This window comes from Prionailurus bengalensis, chromosome B2 (genome assembly GCF_016509475.1).
Source record: "Prionailurus bengalensis isolate Pbe53 chromosome B2, Fcat_Pben_1.1_paternal_pri, whole genome shotgun sequence".
Classification (NCBI taxonomy): Eukaryota; Metazoa; Chordata; class Mammalia; order Carnivora; family Felidae; genus Prionailurus; species Prionailurus bengalensis.
Window position 1 is genome coordinate 139,461,194 of NC_057349.1, and position 27,564 is coordinate 139,488,757.

At 36.8% G+C, this 27,564-nt stretch overlaps 1 protein-coding gene across 9 annotated transcripts in view; it reads left to right on the forward strand.

Moving 5' to 3' along the window:
• The window catches only part of SCAF8 (SR-related CTD associated factor 8), a 219,501-nt gene that overhangs the window by 85,496 nt on the left and 106,441 nt on the right, over positions 1–27,564 (forward strand). For 5 of the 9 annotated variants that reach the window (XR_006299092.1, XR_006299093.1, XM_043592650.1 and 2 more), the window contains exons 18-20: positions 775–843; positions 4,142–4,360; positions 5,350–6,817. Coding sequence is in view for 7 of the 9 variants with exons in the window: in XM_043592650.1 (XP_043448585.1) it covers positions 775–843; positions 4,142–4,360; positions 5,350–6,803 (1,742 nt within the window). In the remaining 2 variants the exon portion in view is untranslated. Of the gene's footprint in view, positions 1–774; positions 844–4,141; positions 4,361–5,349; positions 7,490–27,564 lie in introns of those variants that run through there. The other 4 variants (XM_043592654.1, XM_043592651.1, XM_043592653.1 and 1 more) reach the window with 1 other exon arrangement.

Consider the following 27,564-nt stretch of genomic DNA (forward strand, 5'->3'; position numbering starts at 1 on the left):
TTAAGCGGCCGACTTCGTCTCAGGTCATGATTTCGCGGTCCGTGAGTTCGAGCCCCGCATCGGGTTCTGTGCTGACAGCTCAGAGCCTGGAGCCTGTTTCAGATTCTCTGTCTCCCTCTCTCTGACCCTCCCCCGTTCATGCTCTGTCTCTCTCTGTCTCAAAAATAAATACACATTAAAAATTTTAAAAAAGGGGCGCCTGGGTGGCGCAGTCGGTTAAGCGTCCGACTTCAGCCAGGTCACGATCTCGCGGTCCGTGAGTTCGAGCCCCGCGTCAGGCTCTGGGCTGATGGCTCAGAGCCTGGAGCCTGTTTCCGATTCTGTGTCTCCCTCTCTCTCTGCCCCTCCCCCGTTCATGCTCTGTCTCTCTCTGTCCCAAAAATAAATAAACATTGAAAAAAAAAAAGTAAAAAAAAAAAAAAAGGAAATACAATATTTAATTTCCCATGCAGTTATTCTAAAATACAAAACAGGTTGTCTGGCTTATGTTAATTTTGATTTTACAGCATCATAGAGAGTGCCATAGGACTTCCACAAATGAGCAAATAAATAGGAAGTGATAGTGATAAGAATTTCTGTTCCTAGCTTATTAAGGATCAAATATAAGACAGTGTTTATAAAAATGATTTTTTAAATGGAAAATATATTCACAAATAAAAGGTCATAGTAGTGGAAAGCTGTTTTAAGAATGTAGGATTTCATGTATAGCTGTTGAAATCTTTGAGTTAAAAGAAGTAAGTCTTCTTTTATTTCTGGTCCTTTTTTCCCTTGTAGGTTTCATGCCACCTCCAGTTCCACCACCTGTTGTACCGCCACCTGCTATTCCACCAGTAGTGCCAACATGTGAGTTTTCTACTTTGAGACTTTTCTTTATTCATGGTAGTGTTAACCTGTTGGTTCTCATTCTTGTGAATTATAATTTTTTTATGAAAGTTTTAATTTATTTATTTTAATAAAGCATAGTTTTTGAAAAGTTCATTTATTTACTTCCAGAGAGAGAGAAAGAGTGTGCACAAGCAGATGGGGGCAAAGAGAAAGGCAGAAAGAGAATCCCAAGCAGGCTCCACACTGTCAGCACAGAGCCCCATGTGGGCTGAGATTATCAGCTGAGCTGAAACCAAGTGTTGGACATTTAGCCAACCAACTGAGTCACCCAGGCCACCCCTATTATGAAAGTTTTTAGAAAAATACTTTTTTTTTGCTAAATGATTTCCAAAAAACTAACATTATTATATGGTAGTCATTCCATATTCAGATTTGCTCTGTTGTCTCAAAATGTCATTTCTAACTGGTTTGTTTTTGTTGAAATTCAGAGAAGAGGCCCCAGATCACATTTGTGTGATTTTGTTTTGTGTATTAAATATCTCAATCTAGAGGAGTCCTGCTTAGACCTTCCTTTCTTTTTTAATCTTGATTTGCTGAAGAAACACTTCACTTCTCTATGCAAGATCCCAAACAGTGGATTTGATTTTTCCTTCTTTGTGGTATTGAATTTGTTCCTGCATCTTCTGGGTTTTTCTGTACATAGGAAGTTTTTTAGCACCAAAGGTTTGCCAAGGATCTGCTCCAACATTTTTAGCAACAATATTTACCTGGTGGAGTGTTATATAGACTTGATATTATATCACATCAGGAGCCATGCAATTTCTTTTTTGTTTTTGTTTTTTTGCCATTCAGTTTCTTCTTATCCCACTTCTAATGATTTTAAGATGGATCAGAGCATTCAGAAAATGGAACCTGGTCATTAAAATCCCTTCCAATATTCATCTGATCTTTTCATCCACTGATTATTATTGCTTTTTAATCTGTTTTCCATTGTTTGCAAAGTGGTAATCTTTTGAATTTTGTAAGTTTTCTACATTTCTTACCTAGAATTTTTTACTAAAGAAATCTTTCTCTTACCAGCTGGTAGTAGTTACTTATCTTGAGGTACAGTTGTATGGGAGAACTGTGGTAGATGCTAAATTCTTGCCCCTAAGTGCCATTTTTCAGCACAAGTTTAGTTCTGTGGGCATTTCCAGTAATAAATATCCAGTGACTGAAGTGGGGAGAAGAGGCTTTCTCTTACTTCTTTTCTGTCTCTACCTTTCCCTTTCACTTCTTTCTCCTTCAGTTTCTGTAACGTTTGTGGATTAATAGACTTTTACTTTAGAGCAGTTGCACTCATTTTTCATTTTGAAGTTCAATTTGTTTTATCTTTAGTGAGTAAGAGACCTTTCATGTTGCCTTTTTATCCTTTTGAGACGACTACATGAGTTTTGGAGAACTTCTTAGCTTTATGGCCCATTACTGGTTCAAAGGATTTTATTGTAAAGGGAGTTTATATGATAGAGAACTTACCTGTAACCCACTTCCCTTATATTTATAACTTCTTTTCTCTCCTTTAGTGTTCAAACAGGATTAGGATCCTTCTTTTTTATTGTTGGTTAATTAGGAAGCATTGTTTATTTTTTCAAAAAATCAGACAAGTATTTAGAAGCTGTTTTTGAATTCAGCATTCAGAGACTCATCCTAGAGCTTACCTCCCCCGGTCACTTCCTTAGCTTATTCATTTTAGAAAATCTGGGATCAGTTTGATGGAGAAGGAGAAATATAGCCATGTGCCAGGTACTGTCCTCATTGTTCACATTGTACTGTTTAATTCTCATCATTCCTACACATGATTGCAGGTGATTTTGTTGCTATTTTATAGCTCTCTTATGTGCTAGCAGTTTGTCCAGATAAGCTAGAGTCAAAATGTGAGGATAAAACAGTTCTTAAAATTCCCAAATAAATGATGTAATGGTGTTGTGACATAAATTGGACTAAAAATTCTGATGGCTTAGTTGTGATTTTATATTCCTCTAGTTCTGGTTTTTTTAAAGATATAAATGACATATACACTTAACAGAGTTTTCTACTCATTCTTTAAAATGGAATGTTGGGGCGCCTGGGTGGCTCAATCGGTTCAGTGTCCGACTTCACCTCAGGTCATGATCTCGCGGTTCGTGAGTTCAAGCCCCGCGTCAGGCTCTGTGCTGACGGCTCAGAGCCTGGAGCCTGTTTCAGATTCTGTGTCTCCCTCTCTCTCTGACCCTCCCCCATTCATGCTCTGTCTCTCTCAGTCTCAAAAATAAATAAACGTTAAAAAGAAATTAAAAAAAATGAAAATAAAATGGAATTTTCATGGGGCTCTGGGGTGGCTAAGTCGGTTGAGTGTCCAACTTCAGCTCAGGTCATGATCTCATGGTTCATGGGTTCGAGCCCCCCCCCCCCCGCCGTCGGGCTCTGTGCTAATAGCCCAGAGCCTGAAGCCTGCTTCTGATTCTGTGTCTCCTTCTGTCTGTTTCTCTCTCTCTCTCTCTCTCTCTCTCTCTCTCTCCCTCCCTCCCTCCCTCCCCCCTCCCCCTCCCTCCCCCCTCCCCCATTTGCCCTTAGTGTCTCTCTCTCTCTCTCTCTCTCTCTCTCTAAAAATAAAAATAAACATTAAAAAATTTTTTTGGAAAAAAATTTTTAAAACATGGAATGTTCATACCTTTTTATTTGTAGTCCACATTTCCGCTTATATGATGGGTTTCTAACCTCATTTGATAAAAGTAGAGAATGTAAGGGCATTAGTACATTATAATTTCAGGGGGTTTGAGCAGATTCGTATTGTTGTGTGTATTTGTCATTCTGCATGAATCATTTCTGTATATTCAGAAATTCATGTACTGACATTCTTGGAAATTATGATTTTTTTTTTGTATTACTTCTAAAGTACTGGTCCATATTTTACTAAACACTTTAAAATATTTCCAAAAATTGTTTTCCCTGATTAAAAAAAAGTAAAACTTTCTAAATGTAACTTAGCCTCTTCATGATGACTGATTTGTCATTTTGAGCATCAATTATTATATAATGTGTTAGGTAATAAAGAGATGCCATAAAATGAAACAGACAAGCTGTGAGAAGTTAGTTTTCATTATAAATAAAATAGAGGGACCAGAAGAGAATTCAGTATGTCACAGTAACTGAGTAGTCTTACCAAACTGGGGAGAGAGGACAGGAAGTCATTGAAAACTTTGGCAAGGGCAGTGTTGGTCATAGTTAATATTTTAACTTAACACATGATTTGCTTGCCTAATTAAATCTGAAATATATTTTCTCGCTCTTTAAACAGCTTTAGTGCAGCCGCCATTATCCATGACTCCAGAAACCGTGAAAGATGTTGGATTTGGTAGTCTTGTTTTACCGGGTGGTTCTGTTGCCAGCAATCTTGCTACTTCTGCTCTGCCAGCTGGAAATGTTTTTAATCCTCCAACTAAACAAGCAGAGCCTGAAGAAAAAGTACCTCATCTTATAGACCACCAGATTCCTTCTGCTGAAAACACCAGATCAGGTAAAACAAACAGATTCCCCAGAAATACAAATTAAATCATAAGCACTACTCCTCTACATTGGTGTTTAATTCTGAAATGCCTTGCACATTTGTACCCAGTTCAGTGCACCAGTATTGAAGTGTTGCAATGTTTCAAAAGAGATCACTATCTCCTAAAATTTCTGTTAGAAAAAGTTGGCATTCTGTTCAGGATAGTGTAGATTTTGGCACGTTTAAGACCTTTCCCTTCCCTTTTTTTTTGGCCTTTTGGGACTGCATCAATGTGTTGTTATCAAAATACAGTTTCACAGAATATGTATCCTTAGCGAAAGATTAGAACGAGCAGAGATTAGGTATAAATAACTTCTTCCGGTATTTTTCAGCCAGGTCTAAAAGAGAAATATGATATTTCAAAGTAGCCAGTCCTCTTTTATGGCAGCACTGTTAGTATATTAAAATTTGTTTGTGCTTTAGAAAGACTTTTGTTAAAGGTGGAGAATTACTACAATACCTGACATTTTTATTAAACTTTAAATGTTTTGGGGCGCCTGGGTGGCTCAGTCGGTTGAGCGTCTGACTTCTGCTCAGGTCAAGATCTCACTGCTCATGAGTTCGAGCCCCACGTCGGTCTCTGTGCTGACAGCTCAGAGCCTGGAGCCTGCTTCAGGTTCTGTGTCTCCCTTTCTCTCTCTGCCCTTCTCCCACTCATGCTCTCTCTCTCTATCTCTCAAAAATAAACAAACATTAAAAAAAAACAAAACCCACCTTTAAATGTTTTATGTAAAGATCTTAGGTAACACCCCACTTATGTCTTAATATTTAAATTTCACTATGCATAGTAATTTTAGCTTTAAGTTTTGTTTAGTATCTAGTGCATCTTGATTGTTGGGGGATATAAGCAGCTAACTCTAGGCTAAGTACTGGGAAATTAAAGCATTAGTAACTATAAATATAGTTTCCTTTTACATGAATGATTTTTATGTGTGTTATTTTTCCTTTTTCTGTTTTAGTGATTCCAAATGATATTTCAAGTAGCTCTGCAATTTTAGGAGGACAGCCACCAAATGTGACAAGCAATTCTGGAATTTTGGGAGTCCAAAGACCAAATGTGTCGAGTAATTCTGAAATTATTGGAGTCCGGCCATCTAATGTTTCCAGTAGTGCTGGGATTATTGGACCCCAGCCACCAAATATTCTAAATAACTCTGGAATTTTGGGACTACAGCCACCAACTGTGTCAAGTAGTTCTGGACTTTTGGGAGTGCTACCCCCAAATATTCCTAATAATTCGGGACTAATAGGAGTACAGCCACCAAATGTTCCAAATACTGCTGGACTTTTGGGAACACAGCCACCAGCCGGGCCTCAAAACTTACCCCCTTTAAATCTCCCTGGTCAAAGGATGCCTGCAATGCCAATGTTAGACATTCGTCCGGGACTAATACCACAGACACCTGGACCAAGATTCCCTTTAATACAGCCTGGAATCCCACCCCAGCGGGGAATCCCTCCCCCGTCGGTACTTGATTCAGCTCTTCATCCACCACCCCGTGGTCCGTTTCCTCCAGGAGATATTTTTAGTCAGCCAGAAAGACCTTTTCTGGTTCCTGGAAGACAAAGTGTAGACAATGTTACTAATCCAGAGAAAAGGATACCACTCGGGAATGATAACATTCAACAGGAAGGAGATAGAGATTACCGGTTTCCTCCCATGGAAGCCAGGGAAAGCATTAGTAGACCTCCCCCGGTGGATGTTAGGGATGTGGTTGGACGGCCTATAGATCCAAGAGAAGGTCCTGGAAGGCCTCCGTTAGATGGTAGGGATCATTTTGGAAGACCTCCTGTCGATATTAGAGAGAATCTTGTGAGGCCAGGCATAGATCATCTTGGTCGAAGAGACCACTTTGGCTTTAATCCCGAGAAGCCCTGGGGGCACAGAGATTTTGATGAGAGAGAACATCGGGTTCTGCCTGTCTATGGTGGTCCAAAAGGCTTACATGAAGAAAGAGGTCGATTTCGGTCTGGAAGTTATCGATTTGATCCTAGAAGTGGTCCTTGGAACAGAGGATTTGGACAAGAAGTTCACAGAGATTTTGATGACCGCAGAAGACCCTGGGAGAGGCAAAGGGATAGGGATGACAGAGATTTTGATTTCTGCAGAGAAATTAATGGAAACCGTCTTGGACGAGATAGAATTCAAAACACCTGGGTCCCCCCTCCTCATGCTCGGGTTTTTGATTTTTTTGAAGGGGCCACTTCTCAACGAAAAGGTGATAACGTGCCTCAGGTTAACGGTGAAAATACTGAGAGACATGCCCAACCACCGCCTTTACCAGTACAGAATGATCCTGAACTTTATGAAAAACTGACATCTTCAAGTGAAATAAACAAGGAGAAGAGTGACACAGTTGCTGATATAGAAAGTGAACCAGTGGTAGAAAGCACAGAAACTGAGGGGACATAATCATCACTCAGTAGGTAAAAGATACCTTTTGTAAAGTTGTCATCTCTCTGTAATAGATTAATGGCTGACTGGACCATAGTTGTTCACTTTTGTCTGCCAGAATTAAGTTAATCTGATGTTCATGTTCACCTTTCTCTTAAAATAATTGTACAACTGACTTGTATAGACATTGTTCTTAATATGAACATGGTAGGTAAACATTTTTTTATTTTTCTGATAAAATATAAATGTTGCCCCCAGATTCTTTTAACTTCAAGGAAATGAATAACAGCTTGTCAGAGACTTCCTATGGAAGAAAGAATTTTTTTAGATACTACCATTAGGTTGGATATGGTAATAGATATATTTCAAAATAGCAAGTGGTGGTATATCTTATCCATATCTTTAGGCTGCTGCAGAATTTTAAAGTAATAGACAAAGCTGTGATATTTTATGCAAAGACTGGCTCTAGATATTTGAGGAGCACAATACAGAGATTTTAAAAAGTGATTTTGTAAAATCTACACTATGGTCTCTGTTTCTCCAAAGTAAGTGTTTGTGATTTGTTCCTCATACTGCAGTGAGTAAAAAAGAAAAAAAAAAAAAAAAAAAAAAAAAAAAAAAGAAAACAACATAAATATTAAAGTACGTTTCAATGTTGGGTGAATTTTGTTTTTAGATGCCAATAAAACTTATTTGTTTGATAACAGTGTTCTAGGAATTGTATTTTTTTAATCTACAAATTCTTAAAACGTTGGATCATTAGCAGCATGTGCTTAGTTGTTGCAGAAGTTTTTTTATTACTCTTGATAACAATGAAGAACTGTGTGGTGGAAAAACATGTACTTTGATATAAAAATCATGCAGTCTCATTAGTATGTATGTAATATCTGTATATATTTATTGTGTAAATTCTATGTAGATTTTTCTGTTTCTCTGTATGTCTGTCTTCATGTACATACAGAGAAAAATAGTTGATAGTTTAGATTATAAAATATTCTTTAAAATCGGATAGAAAATTAGAGAAATTTGGCTAATTGACAATGCTCATAGTCAAAACTCTTAGCCTTTATGAAGGTAAAATAAGAAATATTGTAAAGAAATGCATTGACAGTTTGGCAATTCTTTTTTAACATAGTTAGGCATGAAGCCAGAGTTAGCATGGAGCCAGAATTCACTTAAATGCTTGCATTGCTTTGTTTCACATTATATTTGCTATTCTGCATAGATAGTGCTAGTACTAAAGTACTTATCGGTCACTTGCCTGAGGTGAATTTCTTAATTGCACAGAATATATAGAGGTGTTGATGGATTTAAAAACATTATATTTCAGGAACAAAGTGTCCATCATGTGTTCTGTAGGCTGTGGGTAACACTGTTCAGATTAGCCTCCAAGGTAAACGGAGTAGCAGAAAAATTGGGGATTGGTTTCCTATTTATTTATTTATTTTTGCTTTTAATTTTCATTTACTTGCTATTTGTTTCTCTTTTGGGTTTTACATATATATATATATATACATATATTAAAAACCATTGGTTTTTTTTTTTTTCATTCCTAATGAAGGCTTTTATTTGGTCCTATGAATAGTCCTTTTGTTTCCTATGCATTCCCAGCCACTCATCATTTGCTCTATTTCTCTAAAATTCTTAAGCTACATTTGTCAAGCCTGCCTAAAATAAGGATAGAACACACCAGCCCTGTAAAGTTGGATTTAAATGTAAATTTAAAATGGGATTGGTTTGGCTTACCTCTTGATAATCTAAACAGCTGTAAGAGCTTTAAGGTTGGTTCCTGGCCAAAAATCAAGTCATTTCTTCTTAAAGGTTCTGAACAGAAATAGTACATTATTACTTTTGTTATGTGAAAAAGTGGGTAAACGTGGAAATTTGGTGTTTATTTTTAAGGTAATTCAATATAGTCCAGTAATTTGAGTTGGTTTCGGATCTTTTCCTTAGGGTAACAGGAAAAACTGTGACAGTGGTGCAAAGTATTAACGTTCAGGAATGATTAGCCTTGTCCTTAAGGAAATTATATTGACTGGGATTTCAAACTATTTTAGTTGTATTTACCATTATTAAAATTAAGTGATATTCACTTGGATTAAGTAGCAATAAAAAATGTAGACTTTTCAGTGACTTTTGATCCCAAGTTTTTAGTCACTGCTGGGCCTTCATGTGTAAACTTGAAAACAAAATATGTAGAAGCATCGCACTGGTTTGAAGATTCTGGTGGTGACAGTTAACCTAATCAGTTGTCAGTAGTGTATCTAGAAACCTAGCTTGGGAGTGTGTGACACTCTTAAAATAGTTGAGAAAAATTTATGTCTACTTGTTCTCACTTTGTCCTTATTTTGTAGTATAGTATTTAAGTGAAAGGATATTACTCATCCTTACACTGAATTTCCGAAGTTTATATTTACGTTCACTAGTTTTTTGAATGATGGAGAGAAATTGTCTTTGATTAAGTTTGACGTAGAACCTATCGTGTTTTTGATGCGTTTGATCCCAGTGCTGTCACTAGAATACTAGCCAGTAGAAATAGCAAGGAGTGACCTGACCACTTGAGTACAGTTGTTCGAAGTGCTGCAGGCAGTATCTACATGAGCCACCAAATCAATAGTGTCTTGATTTGTGATGTGTTAGGGAACAATATGACTCTCAGTATAATAGACTACAGTTTTAGTAGATGCTTTCTAAATGTTTTTTTTGCCTTTAAACATTTCGTTAATCATTGGCTTCTGTTTATAGCATAAATACATACAGTGTACTTTGATCATTTATATTGCAGTTAGAAACTTGTTTTACAGCACAGCAGTCATCTGCAGCACATTGTAGGTGGAATGCTAAATTTATTTCAGTATGTAGGATGGGAAATGTTTAGCATTGGAAGGTGGAATAGTATAAAAGTATTTTTTAAAACTCTGGAAATGACTTTATATAATATTTAATTGATAACATTTGTTCATTATTTAAGCTATTACATTCTTACCAGAGTTTCTTTTGTCCTGATAATTTAGTGGTCTCATTAAATGTATTGGCCATTTTCACTCATATAAAAGATTATAGTTTATGGAGCCACACATTTAAGGTTGTTTTGGGGTGGGTCAGTTTTATTACACTCAAAAAGAAAAACTTACCTCTTTCAGTTTGAAAAAATATTTTTTTTATAAACACCATTGTTCATCAGATCTAAGGTGCCATTTATTGTAAGAAGCATCGTTCAGGAATAAAAACTGTTTCCAGCATGACATGCCAGTGATTACAAGACCCATCCTATTTCGGAAATGTCAAATCTAATGGTGTCTTAGAATCAAAGAAATGCGGTATTCATGATGAACTTTATATAGATATATATATTAATCCCTTATTCATTGAGTGATTTAAAGAACATTTTGATGTTTTTTTTGTCATTGTATATATTTCAAATGGGCACAATTTTAAAGAAAAAGTAAATTTTAATACCCAATTAAAAATAATTTTGTTATGCCTTATGTGCCTTTATTATTACTTTATGGGGTGCTATATTAATAAAATGTTTTAAGGGCTTTTAACTTTCAGAGAAAGGAAACATTAAAATTTTTCTCTTTAAATGTTTTACATAATGAAGAGGAGAAGCAAGTATCTTTATATTCATTTTTAAGATAGGCAAAATTAAAAACTAAATATTTGTAAATATAATAAATACTGCAGTGTGGCAGAGAATTATAAATGTTTCCTTAATTGAGGATGCTGTGGTGTTATATAAAACATCTTTTAAACTAATAAGTTTTTTAAGCACTAAAATTTTAATTTTCCACTTCAAAAGAAATAAAGGTTACTACTTTTTAATGGGAGATTTAAATACAAGACACCTTGGTTTAGCAAAACTTTCTGGAATTAGAATTCAAAATTAATGGCCCAGATTGTTTTCTTTAGGGGGGGTGTATACTTTAGGGATGTACATTTTGAAAACAATTTGAAATACTCTGTCTCTGTGGTTCTCAAACAAGAAATATACAACAGAATCACCTGTGGAAATAGGAGGTGGGGGGATGTCACCACAGACTTACAAATACAGAATCCCCTAGGAAGATACGTATTTTTATACACACACACACACACACACACACACACACACACACTCACACACACTCTTCCCTGGGTATATATGTATGCTTTTTAGAACCCCACAAACTACCACTTCAAATAGATTAAAACATGTAAATACTTAATATGCCATGCACTTGAGATTCTTCAAAAAAAATTTTAAGTAAAATACTTTGGTAATGCAAAAATTATTTTTAATGTTTCAATAAAGTATATACTTGTGGCAGTTGGCATTGGAGTATGAATAAAAAATAGAGAAGTCATTATCACAGTTCTAAACTCATTAAAGCATTAAGAATTAATCTAAAAGATGAATTAAGGGAAGAAAGGCATGGAAGGAAACATCTTGACATGGTTTTATAGGAAGTATTTTTGACTCAATTGAGACTTAGTTATAGGATACCTCAAAGAAAAATTTACTTGATTTAAATGCTTTGATTATGGAAAGGGACCCTTTGGGACAAGATTGTGAGTGTCAAATTTATCAAGGACTAGTAATATTTCTAGTAGGACTACTTAGATGTGGTTGCATGTCAGAAACTAACACAGATCGGTGGTTTATTTTGCATGAGCTTTGCTGAGACATTTTTCTTTCCCTCTACTCAATTCTCTCCTGTTTTGGGGTTCTCTTTTCATTCTGTATGTACACTTAGAATTACTCTGCCCTGTTCTAATCATGCTATAGAACAAATAATCTAAGTAACTTGTAAACTATAATAGTAGATCAAGGGGTAGAATTGTGCTAATGGACTAAGTTTACATCATAGAAGTGGTAGGTGCATCGGATAGTAGGATTGTAGCAGGATTCTCACACAGAAAGTCATGACACCAAGGCTTTTCTTTCCAGGAAGCAACTTTATTCATGCCAGCATGGCTCAGTTGTGTTCATACCCTAAGAACTGAGCCCCGAACACCATGTGGCATAGTCTTTTATGCATTTTTGACTTCTTTGTTTTCCATATATGGTAACACACAAACATGCAGTCTGATTAAGTGGTCTCATGTTACAAGGTCGTGAGCGAGGTTATGTTCCTGTGTAGCCAGGTTGCTTTGAGGGTTTTTGTTTTTTGGGTTTTGTTTTTCATTTTTTAGGGAGGGGACCCTACCACAGGATGACCTATAGTGAAGGAAGTGGAGGAGGGAGCTCTTATGCACAGAGCTCACTAGATGGTAGAGAGTAAACTTAGAACTTGTGACTTTGAGCCCTGAATTAATGAGAAGTAGAGGAGTTTAATGAGCGTGTTACTCTGGCATAGCAATAGCAGATATGTTGCACTTGGTTGACCTGTGTTGTTTGGCCCTCTCCACACTCCATGGGAGCTATCACTATTTTGTCCTACTTTTCTGCCTTTCTCAGAATTCTCCAATCCTTCTCGGGGCACCTGGGTGGCTTAGTTGGTTAAGTGTCTGACTTCTGCTCAGGTCATGACCTTGCAGTTCATAAGTTTGAGCCCTGCGTCGTGCTCTGTGCTTGATAGTTCAGAGCCTGGAGCCTGCTTCGGATTCTGTGTCTCCCCCTCTCTCCCTCTGTCTCTCTCCCTCTCTCTCAAAAATAAATAAGCATTAAAAAAAAAATGTAAAAAGCGTCATCATAGCACTCCAGCCTCCTTTTTGACCCTTTATTCCAAGCAAGGACTATCAGTTGGATATAATTGTATTGAAAGCAGTTTGCTGCCCCTTGGCTTAGCGGTTTCTAGGGTCATTTCTAGTGTTTAAACACCTTGAGTATATGAAATAAATTTTCTCCTCTGTAAAAGACCACCTGAGGAAGCCAGAGGAACAAAAGGAAAGACTAACAACATTGGAACTTTTTAAGAGACCACAGATTTCCATGCCATTAGGTTTTCAAAACTATTTTTAACATTTGCTAGATATATACGTCTTTTAGACAAGTTACTGTACCTCCAAGCATCATTTCTTAATAACTAATCTGCACGGTTACATTTTTAAACTGGTCATTGGTGATGTTAGCTAGTACTTAACAGACGTGTACTATGTGACAAGAACTGGGATAATTTTATTACCTGTATAAGACTCATGACAATCCTGTATTTTAATATCTATTTTGCTAACAAGCCTGTCACAGATTTGTTTCCCAGGGTCACACAACTTGTAAATATTTGAGGAAAGATTGAAACCCAGGTCTATCATTTTGAAAAGTTAGTGTGTAGCACCTGCTAAGGTTCGAGACATACATGGCAGAGGCTCACCAACTGTTAGCTCCTCTTCTCTTTAAAAGGCAAAAAAAAAAACAAAAAAACAATAAAAAGATAAAAGGCAAATAAATTTGTGCAGGCAGGTATAAACTTGAACAGCTAGTCTTCTCCTTATAGGATAAGGCTTCATTTAAACACTAAACTGAATTTGTATTTTCCTTATTACAAGTACCTGTGGGACCCTCTCCTTTTCCTATAGCTAAATAATCACTCCAGCTGCATTTTCTTAGATTCTGTTTTCAGGGTTTGGGTTTTTCTTAAGGTTATGCTATGATATAATATGGTTAACTTTCTTAAGATGGTATTTTTAGGTTTTTGTTGTTTTTTTTTTTTTAATGTTTTATTTATTTTTGAGAGAGACAGAGCACGAGAAGGGGAGGGGCGGAGAGAGAGGGAGACACAGAATCCGAAGCAGGCTCCAGGCTCTGAGCTGTCAGGACAGAGCCCTACTCAGGGCCCAAACTCATGAACCACAAGTTCATGACCTGAGCCAAAGTCAGACGCTTAACCGACTGAGCCACCCAGGTGCCCCAATAACATGCTATTTTGGAGGCAAGTTTGTATTGCACTGATATTAAGTAAGATTTTTTTTTTTTACTGCAACTTTCCCACAAATAAAATATCAAAACTTATTTATCTTTTAAAATGTTTAAATATATGTAAAGCGGAGCCAATGGTTGCTTGCAAGTTTATATTTTAGATTGTGGCTGTAGGAGCTCCTGTCAAAATTCGGCATTTATACACTCTATGTATTGACAAAACTTAGTAATCCGTTTTCTTGTGTATAAAGCTCCTATATTAAGAATATTCCATGGCTTGAATTAAGTGAAATATGTCAGGCTGTCTTTACCCATAGTAAGCATTCAGTATCGGTCTTTATTCACCACTTGAAATCAGGCAGTTTTAGAGCCCAGCTCTGTTGTCTTTGATGGAGTGGATAATTTGCAGTCCTTTTACTTTTCTCAAATCTATAATCTGATTCTAGGTTTTCTTTCTCTTCAAGTCTTCTGTTCAAATCATGAAACTTAGATTCATTTAAGTCTTAATTCATAGCATGTCCTGGTGCTGGCCTTTGATCACCTTTTCCCAAGTCTTTGGACAGATGACTTTAAACATTGTGGCCATATTACTGGCTAATTTGCATGTCAGGGGAACATGCTTATTATATTTGTGAGATTTCTATTTCTACTAATCTTGTCAAAGGTAATTATTATTTTACTTATGATTATTACATGAAATAAAAAGTTCTGCATTTGAACAATGAGTTTTTAGTAACAGGAGTCTTGTGTTTATTACTGAACTTGGGTCAGTTTGCATATGAATAAGAATGTTAGTAAATCAGAAGACTTGTGATGAGTAAAATTAACCTTTGAAAGTATAAAGGATAAAACTGTTTCAGAATTGATCTTTCTGTGATGACTGAAATTGGTTTGGACGTTTTAAATAGGAGAGGGTAGCATTTACCATCTCCGCAAGTTCTGAAAAGCATCACATCTTATATAGTGTGGTCATACCCAGGATAAGGATTTAGAGATTGCTAAGTAGTTAAACTATCAAGGCTTACGTTAGGACATTTTTAAAAATTTACTTAATAATATTTTAACTATAGCCCTTTGTTTTTATCATACTACTTTATGAATTGTTAGCCAAATGACCACAAGTTAAAATGCATTCTCACTGCAGGGAGAGAAGGGCTTGGGTACGGAGAGGCTTAACATTTTTGACCTCTGTGTTGTGAACATTGTACATAATTTATCTTCAGAAATACACTGTTAGGTAGGATTGTTACCTCTTTTTTATAAATGAAGAAGCAAATTCAAGTCCAGGGTTAAGCGGATTTAATTTGCACAGGTGTTTGATGCCAGGTTTTGCTGACTCTGAAGCTATGCTTTACTTTAAAAGATGCTGTTTTGGAAAGGTAGATTTTAATTCATGACCTGTGTAATTAGTTTCCTGCTATAACAACATTGCCAAACATCGGGGGTCTTAGAACAACAGAAACTTGGTCCCTCACAGTTCCAGAGGTGAGAAGTCTGAAATCAAGGTGCTGGCAGAGCCATGCCTCTCTCTGAAGTCTCTGGAGGAGAATCCTTCCTTTCCGCTTCTTAACTTCTGGCAGTTCTAAGCAGTCCTTGGTGTTCTTGACTTGGAGATGCACTTCAGTCTCTGCCTCTGTTGTCAGATGATGGGCCGTCTTCCATCTCGTGTCTTCACATCATCTCCGTGTGTGTGTGTGTGTGTCTAAATTCTCCTCTTATAAGGACATCAATTCTATTGGATTAGGAGCCCACCCTACCCCAGTATGGCCTCATCTTAGCTAATTACATCTACAATGACCCTATTTCCAAATAAGGTCACATTCTGAGGTACTGGGAGTTAGGACTTGAACATATATTTTTGGAGGACACAAGTCATAACAGCCTAGGACTGAATTCTGTAACTATTTAAGATCTAAGTAAACAGACCTTGAAAAATTTAAAACACACACAGTGGGAAAGGTAGTCACATTTTAGAGTGACAAAACACATCTTTATTGAATTCTATTTTTAAATTACTTTGGGTATTACAACAGTCAAATCTCTAGTACAAGAATTGCAAGCCGTTAAAACGCAGTAGCACTGCCTAGCTTTTTAGATGAATTTGTAATGCCCATAGTATAAAAGTTAATTTCTTTAGTAATAATTGAATTCAAAGAATTTGGAAAGAAAATGCTGTACTATTAGTATTATATAGCAAAGAATCTTTTTACTGCAAATTATTCTTGCATTAAAAAAAATTGACTTTAAAAAGTGGAGGTTTTTTAAAAACTTTATTAAATATAGCTACCCTGAAAATTGCTGTGTCTTTCCGTGTCACTTCTGTTTGTTTTAAATAGTTTAGCATTTTCTTTTTTGTCTACTCATTAAAAATTTGCCTTAAGTGATAGGACTATCACTTTGCCATTTCAGTGGTTTATTAGAAATTAGTTTTATTATTTGCCAAATAAATAACCAATTTATTTGCTATTTTTATTTAGTGTTACAACCTTAATACATTTCTCTATTTCTTTTGGTAGAATTAGCACAATTTGTATTTGATCAAGTAAAAAGAACTTTGTATCAACTGAAATCAAAGTTACATGAATATATAGGTCTTTACTAAATAGGTGTCTTAACAAAGGCCCCTGTGACTTCATAGAAATTTGGACAGTTCTTCTTGTTTTTGTTTGAAGAACACCAAAACACTTAAAACACTGCCTGGCATGTCATATTACATAGGTGTCACTATTGTAATTGTGGATAATGGCCAGTAGAGACTTCGGGACAGGCAAAGTAGTGTTGTATTGGTTGCAAATAATTAAGGGATTATTTGTACAGATTTGAATATTCAAAATGAGGAAAGAGAGGATAGGGGAGTTTTGTGTGGTTCTTGGAGCTTTATAGGTCTTTTGAGACTGTTTTTTTTTAACCTCCAAAGCTTCAACTCCTCGAGTTTATTTGTCTGGTGCTTTAGGCTAGTGGCAAGCATCCTGTTGGCCCAAGTGGCTTGCCTGTCATGAAGAGGTGGCTGTGGTCTAATAACAGGAAGAACAGTTAAAAAGCTTCCTTCCTGGGGCACCTGGGTGGCTCAGTTGGTTGAGTGTCTGACTCTTGATTTTGGCTCACGTCATGATCCCAGAGTCATGGGATCGAGCCCTGTATCAGCCTCTACACTGAACACGGAGCCTGCTTGGGATTCTCTCTCCTCGACACCCCCCCCCCCCCCCGCCCCGTCCCTCTCCCCAGTTCGTGCTCTCTCTAAAATAAAATTTTTAAAAAGTCTCCTTCCTTTTGTTAATTGCTTAAATATGTCCAGATAGTAGTAATGCAGTGGTTAAAAATAGAGCATTCCTCATTTTTTTTATTCAATAAAGCAGGAATTCGAGTTTTAAGAGTATACATTTTTCATGAGACTTGAGAAAGGCTAATTAGAAATGAAGAAACGATTTACACTCCTATGAATATATTCATGCTAAAAATGTTGTTAATCACTGAAATAAACTAAATACTTCCTTAAATTGTGTCTGACTCAGTCCATTGAATGGGAAACCACAGTTAGAAAAATGATTTTCCAGTTTGTTATTAGATCTCCTTATTTGATACTAAGAGTTTGAAAAACATTTAATCCCAAAATAAGTCTGTCAAATAAAATTTGAGATCCCAGAGATTATCTGTTGGAGGAGAGGAGTAAAGTTACTTAACTACTGCCAATTCTGAAATCTCTAGTCACTCATAGTAGCCAGTTTAAGAAGATACATAGGATTCTTGACTCCATTAGCAATCACAAAATGCAACAGTAACTAGTTATCTGTACTTTCAAATGTGAAGCAGTAATTTTTAAATCATAGCTTTACAAAAATAACAGCTGGACTCTTTCGGGGATAATGTAAAATTTAATTGTTACCTTGATACAGAAAGCTAATTTTGGAATGGGGCAATCCCTTAACATGTTAAAAGCTCTTACCTTTCTTTGCCACCTTGGTCATTTTAAGTTTATTTGTTGGACTAAAGATACAGCTGTAGCTTTAGTCTTTATGTGGAAGAGTCGAAATATGTAGTATACCTGCTGCCAAATTCACAATTCAAAGCCTTTATTTTCTTTTAAGCTGTGTATTTCAAGTTTTCTCTGTAATACAACTTCTATATTCTGGGCAGGTAGAAATCAGTTCACATTTTAATCAGTGCCAGACTAAGGTTGATTTCTAAATTACTATTGGTTTTCAAAGGGTGAAAAAATGGCTTCCCTCACTGCAAAAACAATTGTATTTAACTAATAGTACAGCTAGGGAATGTGGAAATACTCATGGATGAAGAGAAAATTTTGATGGGAGGATTCACCTGAGAAACTATAGGGATAAAGGCACTAGCCTTTAGATCTCATGAGCCTCTAGCTATCTAAGGGTTTTAGACAAGGGTATGGCCTTGATTCTTTCTAAGCCACTAAACATCAGATGGAAAGGATTTTAAGAGTATGGAAATGGTGTGACTAGGTCTTGAAAACAATGGCCATATCTACGTTCAGAGAATTAAAGGAGGCTGACACTTTGTGATTAGTCATTAAGTCCTTTGAGGTGTAATTGTCTCAATTTTTCCAAAGGAATACTTGCTAATTTTCCCTTTGTTCTTAGCAATTTGGACAGCTCTCCACTCCTTTTTGTAGCTCTAAGTGTCTTTTTGTCTGGTGGGAAAAGAAAGTGATTACAGAGCAAGGCCTTTTGTTGGGTTTGGCCTTTAATGTTGTGTTTGTCCTCAAATTATCTACTCAGGCACACCTTACATAGAGCACTTACTCTGACAGGAAGTAGTTAAGCCAGGTTGATTTTTCTTGGTAAATATTTTTGCTATTGTTCAATGAGTAGCCTGACTTTACTTTTGTTTCTGTCTTGGCTGTTTACCTTTTTAATTTAACATTTCAAATAGTTTCTGATCAGATACAACTCATAGTTGGAAATATGTGTGTGCACACTCATATACACATGCATATATCAGATACCTTCTCCTCAAAGAATCTTCAGCAAACGTAAATTTTCTTTTGATCTTTTTGTAATGGCACTTGACTGTTCTCTCAGGAATCAGACAACTTAAAATCAGTGTCTTGTCTTTCTCAGATTTGAGTCTCACATCTGCTTACCAAACTTGTACTGCTTTAGGAATTAGATCTTTAAATTCTTATTGTCTTATCCGGGCCAGCTCAGTCTTCTTTAAATGCTCCAATAACCAGAAATTAATACTAAATGGGTACTCAGTACTAAATATATTCTCAGAGAATGAAGGTGAGCAAGAGCCACCTTTGTATATAGTCTTTAAAGCAGTAATATTGGGGCACCTGGCTGGCTCAGTCCGAAGAGCACGTGACTCTTGAGTTCAGGGTCATGAGTTCAGGCCCCATGTTGAGTATAGAGATTACTTAAATACAATTTTAAAGACATAAAGCAGTAATATTTCTGACAGCTGGCTAAAGTACTAGCTTTAAATCATTTTTTAGTTACTCATCTTCTAATTGATGATAGCCTAATAATACTCATTTACTATCCAGTGCTCTTAATGCCATCAGTACTATGGGTCACTTTGTGGATTTGCTTCAGCTTTTTTCTTGGACCAGCTGAGTCCAAAGCTGCCAAAAGTCAGCTGAGGCTGAACAGGACTTGAGAGAGGAGCCAGAGGGGTGCGGCGGGGAGAGTGACTGCGACAGGGGTGGGGGAGTGGCCCTGTCAGCCTTTGACCAGATGCTTTCTGTTCAAGCTCAGAGCCCTTTTCTTTTTCTCTTTTCTCTTTTCCTGTATGGACATATTCTTGGATGTCCTAATTGATGAACCACTATTCTAAACTCCTTTTTATCAACTGATAAATTCAAAGCAGAGCACTTCATTGTATTGAGCCGGTGTACCTAGGATTGATTCATAGGAATAAAGATGGCATGTTTGGCTCATCATGTATCACAAGTACATATTTGAAATGCCAAGCAGTAGACCTCTTGGGATGATGATTAAAAAACAAAAAACCCAGACATCTCTCTGGTTTTGGAATTTAGCCCAGGAAAGAAAACCCCTCGGGTGCTCCTGCTCAGACAGCCAGATACACACCCTTGAGCCCTCTAGTAAATGAGCACTCATGGCCTATTCATGGCATTCCCAATGCCTTTGTGCCACTGTAATTATTCATACACCCTTATGCTTGCTAAGCATAACGTAATCTGGAATTTACTTCTGTAACAGAACCTCTGAAGCCTAGCTAGCACTCTTGCTTCTGGCTTTCCCATATCTTTCTGATCTTACAGCTTTCGTCTACAATTTAAAAAAATCTTTGAAGCCATAGGTGAGGGACTCACGTTATTTTTAACTGTAACTTGCACAGTAGAAAGAACCCGGAGCCTGAGGAAAGTTAACATTGTAATTGATGAGTAATGGAATTTGTTATCTTTTTATGCTATATAGCATTTGGGGTTGTTTGTTTTTTATCTAGAGCCAGAGTAAAAAATGTAGAAGGCGTACCAACATTTCCTTCCCCCCGATGGATAGACACATAAACTTTTACTCCCACAACTATGACAGATACCATTACGCTCCTTCCTACCGACAGACTCCTTCCTGCTGAGTCCCAGATTTTCCACATTGCTGCTCCAACAGTCGCTGCGAGTCCGTTGTTAGCGCTAGACCTGAAACTTCTTCCTGGTCCTGAAGGAAGTTACCAAAAGTTAAGGGGTTAATTGTATGCCTTTTTAAAGCAGTTACTCTGGTGTCATCCTCTCAAGGTACAGGGTACAGGTTTTTGCTTCTTAAGGTGACATTACATGATGTTACTTGACATTAACACTGTAACGATAATATCCTGTCTTTGCCTTCACTGGCCTTGAGATGCAGTCTAATCTTGCATAAGTTAGTGAATTAAGTGTTTTGTTCTGAATTCTTCCAAGTATTTTTCGAACAAAGCTGGGAATATGAAGTTACTTACTAACTTTTTAACTTTATTAACTTTTAATTTCATGGGTGTCCTAATGCCCTGGTTATATTTTGGCCTTATTTTAGCTTATTTTTACCTTATTTTAGGGCAAAGAATCCTTAATGAAGATGTTAAATGGAATAATTACATCTTTTGCCATTTGTTTTAGGTTGGCTTTAACCTTGTCAGTAAAATGGCTTTCAGTTACTGGAAACATGCTAAGGCATGACTTTTGAACCCAGTTAATTTTTGTTTCAGATATTAAAATAAATTTTTATTTTTTTAAAAAAGTTAAGGGGACAATTATTTTTATTGAATTAGATTAGAGGAGGAGGTTTGAGAAGAAACAGAATTGAAAAGAACCCAGAGAATGGAATTAGGATTAATGTATTTGCATTATTTCCCAGAGAAAATAAAACGAGTGAGAGGCCAATGCTAAGATTATTTAAGAAAAGAGCAGGAATTGTTTAGCACCTAAGTAACGTAGACTTCTTTTTGAAATGAAAAGGTGAAGTGTAACATTAAGCTTTCATGTTTATATAGTCCAAGTTGTTAGTATAAAATATTTTAAGATTATGGGTGATCATGGAAATCAATGCATATGGCCTTACTGACTTTGATGTTGAGCACCCTCAAAAATTGGATCCATTTTGTTTATATCAAGAAAAATAAAAGTTTCAGAAATTTGTCCACTTTGGAACTTGACTGAACTCTGTACTTTGAATTGATTGAAGTGTCTAGTAAAATCTGATCTGTCTAATGTTGGCTTTGAAGTAATTTGATTTTTAATGTGTAACCATACATAGACTTGTTTTTCTATGAGTAGCTTAAGACTTGAGTCAGATAATTGAAATCCTTAGATTTGCTAAACTATAATTGAATTATATTATGTCTAGACTGTCCTTTAACTATACTTATATTCCCTTTCTTAATTCTTACGCTTTTTTGCATGTTTCCAAAGCACATGCAATTTCTGTTCCTTTTGGGAGGAATGGAGACATAACCTAACAACCTTAGACATAACCCTGATTGCTGTATGAACATGTTTACCTTAGGTGAATTCTTTTGCTTGGTTGTAATCCTAGGTATCATTTTGTAGTTAGGTTTTGGATAAAGTGCATGGGATTTTCCTAATATGCCCACTAGCAGAGATCATCACATCACAGGCCTTAAGTGTACAGATCAAATTGCAATCAGAGATATGCTTGGATGATGTTCACAGTGGTCTTTAAAATATGGAATTTCAGCTTAATTTTTCGTCCTTTGATCAGTCTATACAGCAGACCTGAAAGTGAATCCAACTTGAATTTTCTTTCTTTGGAAGAGAATGGATAACATATCCAAAGCACTTACTCAGTATTAATATTCACTTCAGATGGTTGCAAAGCCTAAAGGAATTCTGTTTAGCGAGTGAAGCTAATCAGAGTGAGATTATAACCAACACTGGTTTCTCTCTAGTGGTTGCTCTCATACTCTTGAACATGTTCTTGTTTTGCGGTTTAGTTAGTGCGGATGAGAATTGTTGCCTATTATTTCTGGGACTTTTATTTTAACATATTTTGGTGTGAGATGTGTTTGGTTCTTGAGGAAGATAACTGCTTAATGCAAATCCAGTTCTATTAGCTACACATGAAGGTGCTTCAGTAAATTTATGGATCCAGGAAAAAGAAAAAAGTTTCTGGGGCAAGTTTCCTTGTTTTTTAAAGGATGTTTTTAAGAAGATTTTTAAATGAGACACATTTCTTTGCAGATCACTTTTCTTGGTAATTTTGACAAATATTGCACATGTGGTCTCTTTTCCTTTGTATGAGGGCAACTGCTTAAACAAGTAACCTTTTGATATTTTCAGGAAATTATAAGGTTATTAAAACATAAATCAGATTTTCAAGTTGTAAAGACTCTATTTGGAGGATAAAATATCTAAAATGTCTAGTTAAAATGTCTTCTGAACTAGTCACTTAAAAAAAATTTTTTTTAATGTTTATGTATTTTTGAGAGAGAGAGACAGAGCATGAGCAGGGGAAAGGCAGAGAGAGAGGGAGATACAGAATCTGAAGCAGGCTCTAGGCTCCAAGCTGTCAGCACGGAGCCCGATGCAGGGCTCGAACCACAAGCCATTAGTTCATGACCTGAGCCAAAGTTGGACGCTTAAGTGACTGAGCCACCCAGGTGCCCCTGAACTAGTCACTTTTGATAGTGTAGAGCAGTGAAGCTTTTGGGGCCCAGGTATTAATTTTTTCTCTACACTGAGCATAAATGTAATGTGGACTAATACCCAGCAGCATATGAAAGTTAATATGACAGTTTTTCAAATGTGATGACTAATTTAAAATACTAGGTTATTTTACTTTCGTGTCTTAAAGAAAAGTGTTGATTGTAATGGGTAGGATTTGGGACAAATAAAATGCAGAAACTTTCCTATTGAAGATTTTACAAAATTATGGTAAAATCACATATTCAGGGGGCACCTGGCTGGCTCAGTAGGTAGAACATGTGACTCTTGATCTTGGGGTTGTGGGTTTGAGCCCCACGTTGGGTGATTACTTAAAAATAAAATCTTTTTTAGAAATTGCATCTTTGGCAGAAAAAAAGATCATTTTTTACCTGTAAATTTTTGTTCTGGCCAAAAAGAAGATGGTTCTTTTAAGAGAATACTTTTTACGGTTATTCATTTCCTTAAATTGTTAAGGTATTTTATTAAAGATCCTTCAGTGTAATCCTCAAGCTCAGGTTCCTTTTGTGTACTGTTTTCTGGAGAGCTCATAAAGGGAAGTCACACTACTTTTGAAGCCTGGGAGAATAGAAAGTATTTCTTAGACAGATTGCTTTCCCTACTTACATGCCTCTACCATTCTCTGCAGAATGATTCCAAAACTTTTCCACTCAACACAAAACATGCTTATTTCCCCGTAACGGAGGACCTTCCTCTTTTCTAGTGGTACAGCTGATGGATGGGAACCACTTGTTTCACCCAGTATCTCTAAGCTTACTTAAAATTATCTGATCTCTGCCACTGGACCATTTGTTCTCAACCAGGAAGATTTTGCCGCCCTCTTTTCCCCAGGTGACATTTAGCAATGTCTGGAGACACATTTGGTTGTCATATTTGGGATAAGGTTGGGAATGCAATTGGTGTCTAGTGAGTATTAGGAGCAAGGATGCTGTTAAATATCCTGCAATGCATAGAACACACCCTATGACAAAGAATACTCTCTCCAAATGCAAAAGTGCTGGGGTTAAGAAACCTTACTGTAGTCTTAGGAGCACGTGTCACTCCTTGCCTCCCTCCTGTATTTTTAACTTTTCCCTCTTCACTTGCCCCAAGTTTTCCTATTAATGTGCTTAAGTCTCTCACACAAAGTATGTGTGCCCTTGACCTTTTCTTCTTTTCTGGTTTCTGGCCTCCATATTTCTTAACAGGAAGATCTTTGGAAAGGGTGTTTCATTTGTTTCCATTTCTTGTTCCTTCTCCTCCTCCGTGCACTGTAGTCTGCTTTTGACCTCACCAATCCACTGAAATTGTTCTTTCTAAAGTCATCACGGCCATGCTGGACTCCATGATCTGTTTACCTTTCCCTGGTGTCCTTATCTGGTCTCTACCATAAACATTGTGTTTCATCGATTTGATGTAATTTGCAGCTCCTCCAGAGTGTTTGAGTGCTTGTCTTGAAGTTTCTTATGCCTGCAGTGGGATCCTCCCCTTCTCTACTGTGCAGACTCCTGTTTATCTTCAGGACTGAGGGCAAGAGTGGCATCTTTAGCCTTTTCTCCTTTCCCCTGGAAAAGTAGCCATTCATGCTGCATACCTTTATTATTAGAACTTTGTGGTTATGGTGCAATTACTTGTTGACATGTCTGCTCTTCAGAGGCTGAGATCAGATCTTATTTGTGCCCCTGGTGAAGTGTCTGAATCAATACACATTTAGTAAAAATTTCTTGAAAGAATTTATAATTTGGGGTGCCTGGGTGGCTCAGTCGGTTAAACGTCTGACTTCGGGTCAGGTCATGATCTCACGATTTGTAGGTTCAAGCCCCATGTCGGGCTCTGTGCTGACAGCTCAGAGCTTGGAGCCTGCTTCAGAATCTGTGTCTCCCTCCCTTGCTCGCACTCTGTCTCTCTCAAAAATAAATAAACATTAAAAATTTTTTTAAAGAATTTTTAATTTTTTGAAAGAATAATTATTAAAAGAAATTAGAAGAGCCAAAAAAAAAAAAATCAGAGATCTGGAAAAATTTGTTCTTAGCAGCATAAAGCCTTTAGACTACAAACAAGTTCACACTTGGAAGCTTGTTAGAAACTCAGAGTCTCAGGCTCCATCTCAGATGTACTGAATCAGGATCTGCATTTCTTTCTTTTTTTTTTTTTTTAAATTTAGAGTATGAGTCGGGGAGAGGGACAGAGGGAGAAAGAGAGAATCTTAAGCAGGTTTTACGCTCAACGTGGCACCTGATGCAGGGCTCAGTCCCACGACCCACGGCTCATGACCTGAGTCATAATCAAGAGTCAACACTCAACCATCTGAGCCACCCAGGCACCCTGGGATCTGCATTTTTAAAAGCTCCTCTGGTGATTTGTAGGAATGATAAAATTTGAGAAACAGGGCTCTAGTTCATTTCTCTTTCCCCTAACAAATGTGGGTTTTCAATATGTTCAGTTGGAATACACACAAAATTTTTGATGTTTGTGAAGATTAGAATACGAACTTTCATAATTATATTTCTCATAAAACAGCAGTTAGCAGAAGCCCTGCGGGATACTTATTTCTGACAAGGAAGGGAGATCATTTTTTAACTAGAAGTGCTTCTTCTTGGTCGATGTAAGAGTTTTGACACCACCTCTGATAATGTTTGTAACAAGAGCTTTAAGTGTATTTCTCATTCTGTCTGAAAATGGAATTTCGTTAAATCTCGTTATAGGCACTGTGAAGTTGGATTAAGGAGATAAATGCATAGACTTCTTTTAGCCCTTTCTGATTTGGAGGCAGAGGTCCCACTTTACCAGGAGATACTGGCATTGTGCCCATATGGAGTGGATATAATTTAATAAAATATTTGAAAGGTTTAAAAGTCATTGGAAAATGAGGTGTAGAAATTGGAAACTGTCAAGGCTTTGTTATTGAAAAGTTACTATAGAAGTATAACCCAGCTGTGCTTTTAAGATGAGCATATAATGGTGAGTGCTGTTATATGGCACAGCTTTTGTGTATTAAATATGTAGGGTTTCAACTGTACTATTAAAATTTCTATAACATAATTTCCAAAGATACAAGAAATCTGATTTTTTTGGTTAATGGGTGTGAAAAAAAATGACAGCTCAAAGTTAAATGTTTTGATCAGACATTTAAAGTTCCAAGTCTCTTGTCAAATTCTTTGAAACAGTTTAAAGAAGTGTATTTATTTATTTACATTTTTTATTTTTTAAGTAATCTCTGTGCCCAACATGGGGCTTAAATTCACAGCCCCGAGATCGAGAGTCGCAGGCCTTTACAAACCGAACCAGCCGGATGCCCCAAAGAAGTTTAAATATTTTAAATGCTAAAACTCTAAGTATAAATGCTCGAGGGGTGAAAGTTGGAGAAAGCGTGTTACCACATGGGTTTATCATCGGAATAATGGAGAAACAAATTCACAGAAAATTCAGCAAATACTTACTGAAGAATGTGTATATTTAGTACTTTGATAGATAAAATCGGTGGTGGTAGTAGGTGATGGGAAAGATAGCAGGGGACAGACAGAACACAGCCCTTGCCTTCGAGGAGCTTGCCTTCCAAATGGGAGACCTGCAGTAAACTGTAGTCCGGTATAATGTGCTAAGCGCTGGAACAGAAGGATATACAGGATGCAGTGGACACTAGTTGTTAGATTTTGGTTACAAGTTGCATTTGTATTTCAGCAAATGAACTCCCTAAGTCTCAATATCCTTATCTATAAAACAAAGGTAAATATATCTTTCTGGAAGGCTTGTTTTGAGCATTAAATGCAAATACACGTCCAGTGCTTTGTGCAGTACCCAAAATAGACTGATGGCTTAATAACTGTTTGCTCCATGGCAGTTACTGTGTCACTGTAGAGAATCCTTCCTTCTAGCTTTGTGCCTTCTGCCTTACTTCTTTTTTTCTTTTCTTTTTATATTCATAGCCCTCGCGCATGGATTTGAGGGAGGCTCTCTAGAATCGTGGGGGTCAAAATCTAGATGCCTTTGGAAATTTATTTTCTCTTATTACTCCCCTCTCAATGTCAATATAACCCAAGTTATCTTTCCATTTTTTTTTTTTTTTTAAGTTTCCGGAACGTGAGTGGTGTGGCGCTTTTACAGGATATTGCCTCTCATCAATTAACATCCGCAGTGTCCTGTAAGAAAGTCCCTGGGCTCATGTGGCTATTTAACTGTTAAAAATTAAAAATTCGCGGGGTGCCTGACTGGCTCAGTCAGAAGAGCGTGTGACTCTTCATCTCAGGTCGTGAGTTCAAGCCCCATGTTGGGCAGAAGAGTTTACTTAAATTCATTTTCTCGTCGCACCACCTACACTTGAAGGCTCAGTAGCTACATGTGGCTTGTGGCTACCAAACTGGATGACATAGTTGTGGAACACTTCCAAACAGTTCTACTTCATAGCGCTATGTAGAGCAGCGATTGCTGACAGTATAGGACCCAGGAAGTGGGGTGTTTACCTTAGCCGTTTTATGATAAATGGCCATAAATTAATAATTTATATATATATATATATATATATATATATATGTTAAAAAAAAAAGAAGGCCCGTTAACTTCGGTTATTTTTCATTCAAGAGTTAAAATGTGGGGCGCCTGGTTGGCTCAGTCGGCAGAACAAGGGACTCTTGATCTCGGGGTCATGAGTTCAAGCCTCACGTTGGGCATAGAGCTTACTAAAAAAAAAAGAAAGTTAAAATGCTTGAATAGTTTTGATTCTTATAAATTATGAATTTTGTACTTTAATTCTCAACTGAAGAGTTTTGCTAAAACATCTTGAGTTTTCAAATAAAATTGAGGAAAGTTAAAAC